This window comes from Gossypium hirsutum, chromosome A09, assembly GCF_007990345.1.
Source record: "Gossypium hirsutum isolate 1008001.06 chromosome A09, Gossypium_hirsutum_v2.1, whole genome shotgun sequence".
Lineage (NCBI taxonomy): Eukaryota > Viridiplantae > Streptophyta > Magnoliopsida > Malvales > Malvaceae > Gossypium > Gossypium hirsutum.
The window spans coordinates 61,925,108-61,933,846 of record NC_053432.1 but is presented as its reverse complement, the minus strand read 5'-3'; the positions used below and the strand labels follow the sequence as shown (position 1 = coordinate 61,933,846).

At 32.1% G+C, this 8,739-nt stretch overlaps 1 protein-coding gene across 1 annotated transcript; it reads left to right on the top strand.

The window, feature by feature from the left end:
- Positions 1 to 1,218: 1,218 nt before the first annotated feature.
- LOC107889097 (ubiquitin carboxyl-terminal hydrolase 6) lies at positions 1,219 to 8,274 on the top strand. The gene is made up of 18 exons (XM_016813417.2): positions 1,219 to 1,333; positions 2,196 to 2,341; positions 2,508 to 2,543; positions 2,646 to 2,753; positions 3,438 to 3,538; positions 3,646 to 3,772; positions 4,230 to 4,289; positions 4,381 to 4,448; positions 4,738 to 4,788; positions 5,301 to 5,409; positions 5,827 to 5,915; positions 6,129 to 6,198; positions 6,375 to 6,455; positions 6,542 to 6,637; positions 6,727 to 6,775; positions 7,334 to 7,453; positions 7,550 to 7,624; positions 8,041 to 8,274. Exons 1-18 carry the CDS (start codon positions 1,324 to 1,326, stop codon positions 8,094 to 8,096), a joined length of 1,452 nt encoding a protein of 483 aa, XP_016668906.1. The 5' UTR covers positions 1,219 to 1,323; the 3' UTR covers positions 8,097 to 8,274.
- Positions 8,275 to 8,739: the final 465 nt, after the last annotated feature.

Genomic DNA, 8,739 nt, shown 5'->3' with positions numbered 1-8,739 from the left:
TCGTATGATCAATTCTTTAAAATGGTACAATCAACTTGGTCCTTAAATTATTTACTTGATATGATCTTTATATAATATTAAAATATTACAATTAAAATTATTAATTATTTTATTTAAGATTTAATTCAATTCTATTAAATTTGTTAAAATCGATAATAATTTCACTTTTGGACAAATCTACTTATGCTTAAATTTATGAAAAACAAATCAAAATGTTTTAATAAAACTTCTCCTAATCCGAGGCTAAGTGTAACATAGCGAGTTTTAATGAAAACAAAGTTTCATAAAATCTTTTTCTTTTAAAACAAAAAAGTACACTATTTAACTTTTATTTTAAAAAGAATTTGAATTTTGCATTAATACATTAATACATTGCATACTATATAAAAATATTGTTATGTGTGAAAAAATCATAAAATTATCACTTTTTTTATTTATTTTACCCTTTCCTTGCTGTACTGTAGTTTGCTTAAAGCAAGATAATCATAATATTTACTATTCAATTTTATATTGTTTAAAACAAATCCTTAATAGAAAAGGGATAAATTTTGTTATTAGTACCTTTATGAAAGTTGTGGATTTAATACATGTACTTTAATTTGGTCATTTTAGTTTTTATAATTTTTGAATTTTAAAATTTCTATCTTCACCTAATGATAGCTATTAAATTCATCAAGTTAGATTGTGTTATTTCCAAAATCTTGTGCGCCAAACATATTATCATATATGTAATATAATGTCAGCTTGTTATTTTCACAAGTTACTTACTAAAAATCTAATTAATAGATTAACAACTATCATTTGCATCAAGACTAAAATTTCATAATCCGAAAAGTATAAGGATTTAGAATGGTCTAGTTAGAGAATATAAACCAAATTTACAACTGTAGCATAGTACATAACTGGTAATTGAGTTTAACCAAATGGATTTAACTATTACTATTTGAGTTAAAACTAAAATTTCAAAAATTGAAAAGAATAGGGACTAAACTTGACCAATTCAAAAAGTATAAGGACTAAAATTGATCAAATTAAAATATAAAGACTAAATCCATAACTTTCTTAAAGTACAGGGACTAATAGCAAAGTTTAACCTAAAAAATCAAAACCTTAGACCCGTTGGAATGAACCAAACCGAATCACCAACCCGGTCCAATGAGAACCGGGTTCGTACGTCACTTCTCCTCTATAAAAACAAAATATATCGCAGAAATAAAATACTTTTCCCCTTCTTCAAGCTAAAAGAAAACACTTCAAATAAAAAAAAAAAAACCCTCGAAATTTCTCGTTCTTTCTCGGTCGATCCTCAATAGTAATCCAATCATGTTGACAGGTTCATTGCTCTAAGTCTTTGCTGATTTTTTTTGCACTGTCGTTCATAGTTAATGCCTCATTTAGGTTTACCTATAAAGGGTTTTCAATTCTGGTTTAGTATTATTATTTTTTTATGAATGGAACTGTTGCAGCTTATTAATGGACTTCATTTTGTATTTTTTTTTGTAATGGGTATTTTTTATTTTTCGATTTTCTATCTGGGTTTTCTTGGGTGGGTGGGTGGATGGGGATTCGATTCTATTGTTCCATGTTTGTTCCATCTTATGATGTGTGGGGCCGTTTTTATGTTGTGTATTTGGATTATACTATCTGATATTGAATGAAGCTAATCTGGGTTTCCGTGGTCTTAGTGTTTAATTTTGATGGGTGTAATCTTCATTTATATTTTTAGAGTTAAGTGTGCATAATGGAAGTAAATTAATGAGTTTTTGGATATTCAATTCAACCAATTATTAAGGTGTCTATATTTCATTAAAAAAATTGAACTTAATATACTTTAATTCGGCGGATGGTTGATCCATCTAACATATTCGAAGATCTAATCTTTACGAACTCAGTTTTTACCATGGGATTGAGTTTTTAACCGTATAAATAGTAGGTTTTATAAATTGTATGGTGAAAATTAGATTGGCACTACTTCAGAATAGCTGGAACTTTGATCTAAATTCAAACGTCAAAACTTTGTGTTGTTAATTTTGGTAAATGTGTTTGCTTGGTGGTTAGTTAGGGAATGAATCAACAATCAATTTTGAGGTGTTATATGTTCCATGGTGCCCTTGGTTTTACCCTAATATTAAAGGCTTTTGTATTTATATTATAATTATTTTGGACTCTTTAAGTATCCTCTTTGAATTTTGTAGTGAGTGTGAAATGGCAAAAGGAACTCTTGAAGGCTGTGGAAATTGATACCAGTCAGCCTCCATATGTTTTCAAATGCCAGTTGTACGATCTGACTGGAGTACCTCCTGAAAGGCAGAAAATTATGGTTAAAGGTGGCTTGTTGAAGGTACTTGGATGATTTTTTATGTAATAGCTATCAGAGTTGCTTTATAAAGTGCTTTGTGCATTGCGATTAGTGTTGCTTACCCTTTATTTGTCTAGTCATGGTTTTCTAACATGCTTATTTTGAGTGTGATTCATGAATTTCTAAAGCTTACCCTTTGACGATGTAGGATGATGCAGATTGGTCAACAGTTGGTCTGAAGCAGGTGAGCTATCTTGATAGCATTTACCTTATTTCCCCTTCATCTCTTACTTATGGCAGTTTTCTAATGAGAATGCTGCGCCTTGTGCCAAAATGTTTCTTCTAGGGTCAAAAGTTGATGATGATGGGAACTGCTGATGAGGTTGTTAAAGCCCCAGAAAAGGGCCCTGTTTTTATGGAAGATCTTCCGGAAGAAGAACAAGTGGTATCTTTGGTAAGTGCCAATTTAATTCCATGTTCTTTTTTGCTTTCAAATGAAAAATATGTTCTTGCATTGGGGATTACATAAAAACTGTAATATGGCATTATTGTAGTATGCCTTGGTATCATGGATGCTGTCTGATTTCATTATAAGTCCAGCATGTATCAAATAGTTTACTTGTGATTTACGCATTATTCAATTGTTTGGTATCTTTCCTTTGATTTCATTGAACATGAATTCATGCTTTAGTTGACATGTACTTGTTAAAGAACTAAAGTTAAGTATGGAGCTATTCAAGATGTCAAACGAGACTTAGATGAACATTGTTTTTAGCTTTACCATGCTTGCCCTCCTGGAAAGCATGGCAGCATAGTAACTCTTCCTCATATTAAAAGAATATTGATGGATTTTCCTATTCTTTTGTTAAAATATGGTTAGATTGATAGTTATTATATTCTCAAATCAGGCTGGCCCAACTGTCGGTTGTTTGACCTGAGATTATTGAGAGCAATTTGTTGCTCATTTATGGATTGTTAGGGATTAGTTGCAATAACTTGACTATGCTCTTTTGTTAAATATTATTTTGCCTTCATCTTGTGTTAGTACATGGTGGGTTCACTCTCAGTCTTTATAATTTGTTCCTTGTCTTTAGCCTTGCAACTGAGGATTGTACCTATTTGATTGTTGTACTTTTAGGGTCATAGTGCTGGTCTATTTAATCTGGGAAATACCTGCTACATGAATTCTACAGTACAATGCCTCCATTCTGTTCCAGAGTTGAAGTCTTCTTTAGTAAAGTAAGTGCCTTCTTTACCTAACAATGCATTATGTGAGAATATGGCACTGGATTTGTATGTTTTTTGTATGAATCAGATGTAACGTGCAGTGTCTTAATTGTGATCAGATATTCACATTCAGGAAGAAACAATGATGTGGATCAGACTTCTCATATGTTGACAATTGCCACACGTGATTTATTTGGTGAACTTGATAAAAGTGTCAAGCCAGTTGCACCTATGCAATTTTGGACGGTTTGTTCCCTTTTTCCTTGTCACTTGTATTTTGAATCCCTGTGTTCTCTTTGATCTCTGAAGCTATAGGATATCACTAGGTGGTAGAAACGCATCTACTAGAATTTAGGTGAAATATTTTTATATTGCATGCAGCATATTTGTAGGTGTACCTGATTTTATTTTGGTAATTTTATTCACATAAGGTAAAGTCCACGAAAACAGTGTATTATTGTGCCTTGTTTAACCATTTTTTCTGATTCTGTTGAATTCTCTTTCCTTAGTGATCTAATCTTTTTACCATTTATTGCTAGAGCTTCATGCAAATATTTTTCTATGCTGTTGTCAACAGAATTGTTACGCTGTACTTCAAAGTTCATTAAAGGAATTTCTCTTTTTTCTGTTTTTTGTTGCTATATGGCACTTAGTTTGATGGAAGGTATGGAGAACTTATTGTTTATGTGTATCTTGGTTTCAGTTGTTGCGTAAAAAGTATCCTCAATTCGGCCAGTTGCATAATGGTGTCTTCATGCAGCAGGTTTTTTTCTTTTCTCGTTTTTTTAGTCAACTGTACCCAATACTCTTTTGTCTTAGATTTGTTTATATGCTGATATGTGGGTTTTTTACAGGATGCTGAAGAGTGTTGGACACAACTTTTATACACCCTCTCTCAGTCTCTTCGATCAGCTGGTTCTAGGTAGGTTTCTTGTTCTTTGTCATTTGGATATACTGAGTTATACTTACTGGCAAAATTTGAGCAAGTCCATGGTGCCCTTAACAACTGAAACAGTTTAAAGCTGTTGCTTTTGGTTTATCAAACTTTTTCTTCAAAATTAGGGATCTTTTATTTGGAGCAGTGTTACCTTGCATAGTTCTTTTGCTACTGCAATGCTTCTCTAGCATATATCTTTCTAATTTAGTAGCAAACATCTCTTTTAGAAAAATAATTCTAATCTTTCACTGTCATTTTTTTTTTCTTTCTACAGTGAAAATATAGATACTGTAAAGGACCTTTTTGGTATTGACCTTGCAAGCAGGTAGATATCTACAGATTTGATAGTCATTTTTTTTTCTTTTTAATTTGATGATGACATTACCTAGTTAGACAATTTATATATGCTGATGCCATGTTCTATAACTGTTGAAGAATTGTTGCTGCTATTCAAAATTTCAAATACCACTGGTGCCGTTCATGTAAGAAATACATGTAAAAGTATATCATCTTTATACTGAGGGAAAAGATAAAGAATTTCAAATTTCAACTAGTCTAAACAAGCAAAACCTGAACATCCTTCTACTTATGCCTACATCGATGTACTTTATGCAGTTTTTAAATTCAAATCTGTATTCCTTATTTGGTTTATGTTACTATTGAGAAAGTTATTTACTCGATATTTGGTTGATTTATTTGTATGCCCCAAGTTCATGTATTACTCATCAGTGCATTGTATTATTTGCTGCCTTTCCTATTTTTCTGCTTCTCTTTTATCTGAAAAAGTTCTTGATAACTTTCCCTTCTTGTATCATCTAACCTATGTTTGATTGCTAGGATTCATTGCCAAGAGAGTGGTGAAGAAACCTCTGAGACAGAATCGGTTTATTCACTTAAATGCCACATTTCGCAAGAAGTGAACCATTTACATGAAGGTCTAAAGCATGTAAGCTATATCAGCTATCTTCTTTTCTGTTCTATATATCTACATCTTGTGTATGATGCTTTTTCTTGATATGGTTTTGTCAACTTTGTGGCCAAACGGAACAGCTTAGAGTTTGGAGCAGTTACTTTGATCAGTGACATTGATGCTGTGATTGGACTTGTAATAGGCTTTAATTAAGCCTTTCTTCTCTTTTCCTTTTTAAAATATTGAATAACAAATCTAAGCTGTTGGAATTTTTTTTACCTTGCTCCCCCCCCCTCCCATGAGGGTTTTGTCCTAGCCACTGTTCCATGCAGATCTCATTACAAATTAATGATTCATCGTTCTGTAGCTTCATTGGCTTCCAAATGAAGAATACTATTCCTAATCGTTAACTCATTTATTTTTAACATGAGTTAATAATATTTCTCTATGTAGGCTTTGAAATCAGAACTGGAAAAGGCTTCTCCTGCCCTCGGGCGCAGTGCAATTTACTTGAAAGAGTCCCGAATTAATGGTTTACCAAGGTAGCTAATAGCTTTGTTATCGCCCTCTCTCTCTCTCTATATATATATTGTACTGTAGTCTGCTAAAATGAAAGGTGGCATTTCTTCCTCATGTCACTTCTCTGATGTAGATTCCATCTGCACTTTATGATTCTTCATACCTTCCATGTTTTCATCCATATTTTTGAAACAAAGAACTTTTTTGGTGACTTGTTTTTCTGGTGAGTTATGAAGGTATTTGACTATTCAATTCGTTCGTTTTTTCTGGAAGAGGGAGTCAAATCAAAAGGCCAAGATATTGCGGGTATGCAAATTTTATTTTCCGGCTTAGTCCACATGATTTTCATAAACAAATATCTATTTTTGATTTAACCAGCTGGAGATGACTTGGTGAAGGCACAAGAAATGCCAAAATTTGTTTGTTTGCTTATCAAACTATGTTTGTAATTGCATTGTATGATATATGTTTCCCTTTTTCAGAAAGTTGATTATCCACTGGAGTTGGATGTTTATGATCTATGTTCAGATGAACTTCGCAAACAATTGGAAGGTCCTCGTCAGGTAGCCATTTTAACCTTGTTGTGATGATTAACTAAATTTTAGTTTGCTGTGCATTGACCAACAGTTTCTTGATATGCAACTTTTAGATCCTGAGGGATGAGGAAGGTAAAAAGCTCGGTCTGAAAGCTAATGGGAAAAGCTCCAGCTCAAAAGATGATGATGTCAAGATGATCGATGGAGAGGTGACTAGGCGACTTTTCAATAAGTGCTGATATCGGTAGCAATTCTGAGTCATTGTGCTTGATACTGTTTTTCAATGTTTTGAATGCAGGGGTCATCCAATGCAAGTGGAGAATCAACTGTGACAACATCTCAAGAAGGTAAAACCACTTTATGTCCATTGTTGTCAATCGTCCTGAACTGGTTTACACGAGTTATGTTGCTTTGATTTTTTGTTTATTTTGTAATACCTGTGCTCTCAAAATTTTGGAAGGGGTATGGGGATATAACCCTCCGAATACATAGAGAAACTTTAAAAAAGTTAACATACCTGTGTTGGACACATCTGTATCCAACATTGACGCCTGAGTTTGAGTTGCATAGTATGTGAGTACTTATTTGCAGTTCATTTTCCAGATAATATTCTATCAAGTAATTACGATGAATGCAATTCTGGTAAATGAATATCCGAATTCTGATGAATAAAATTTAAGTTTTTAAAGCCCATTTCACAGTGACAAGTTTCATAGCATCAGATTATTATCAAGCTGCCATGTGTAATAATTTTCTAATTCCTTCTAGCTGTAGGGAATCTATTGCATAACAAAATTTGCGTAAAAAAATTATTTACCATAATTGTTCTGTGATAATGCAGCTATATTCTGAAGTCAGATACTTGAACACTTTTGACAATGGTTTCTCAAACTGTTTTTCTCCAGGGGTTCCCTCTGACAAGGAAACACGTTTAACCGGGATTTATGATTTGGTTGCCGTGCTGACCCACAAGGGTCGAAGTGCCGATTCAGGGCATTATGTTGCGTGGGTTAAGCAAGAAAGCGGTCAGTTCCCGGATTAATTTGTTTGGCACTGTATTTCTATGATATTTAATTTATGTATTTATTGTTTTACTAACTAATAATTGTTGCTAATCACAGGGAAATGGATCGAGTTTGACGATGATAACCCTATCCCGCAGCGAGAGGAAGACATTGTTAAACTTTCCGGAGGAGGTAAATCACAGCGTGAACTTCTATGGAATTACTGTTTATAATTAATTGCATTATTCTGGTTCGGATGTGAGTGTCGGATGCGAGCATCTGTCCTCTACCAGTATGTTCTATTTTTCCATTTTTTTTTTCAATTTATTGGAGGGTCATGTGTCCAAATCCAGAATGTCTACTTCAAGGTTATGTTGCTCTTAACTTTTCATTTTTCTTAAAAGTATTCATGCTAACACGTGTTTTTAACACATTCAAACATGAATACGGGATGACTCTCCAAATACATTGAAAAAAAAAAAAAAGAACTTTAGAAGATTGCACATGCTCATGTCTAACACTCGTCCCATAGATTGGGTATACTATTAACATGAACATACGCATTTGGTTATTTCTTTTTAATTTTTTTTTAAATTTTTGGGTTTTAGGTGATTGGCACATGGCATACATCTGCATGTACAAGGCACGCACTGTTTCAATGTAATCTTTGTTTTTATTATGAACTGTACTTTCGGTTTTTTTTTCCCTTTTTTTTTATTTGCTTCGAACATGAGAAATTGTGAAATGGCCAAATAGATATTTACTAAATTGTGTTGTACTTTTACTTTTTTGTTAATTACATTCAGTTTGATTGAATGTTTAAAATAAACTTTCATTCCTCAGTTATGGCAGCTCTTATTAAATCTAAGTTTCAAAACATATCAATTTAACTCTTTCCTTTTAGATTATTGTATTGTTTAAATAGGTTGTGTTAATCGAATTATTTGGATTAATTCGAATAAAAAAAATTAAAAATTTTGATTTAACTCAAATATGAATCATATAATTTAAGTTATTTGAAAATTTGAATAAAAAAGATAAAATTATTTCGTTTTGATAAATATTTATCTATAAATTTTATTTATGTAGTGAAATAAACTCAATACTCAACTAATAAATAATTAGTCTATATAAGTGCAACATAAAGTATATATAATAAGATTTATTAACTTGATAGTGAAAAAGTTTCAAATTGAGTTTGATTGTTAAAATAGAATTTATTTAACTTTGACTAACTCAAAATTTTTTGAGTCAATTTGATCAAATGCTCATTCTTACTCAAATTATAAATTATATATCATTTTTAG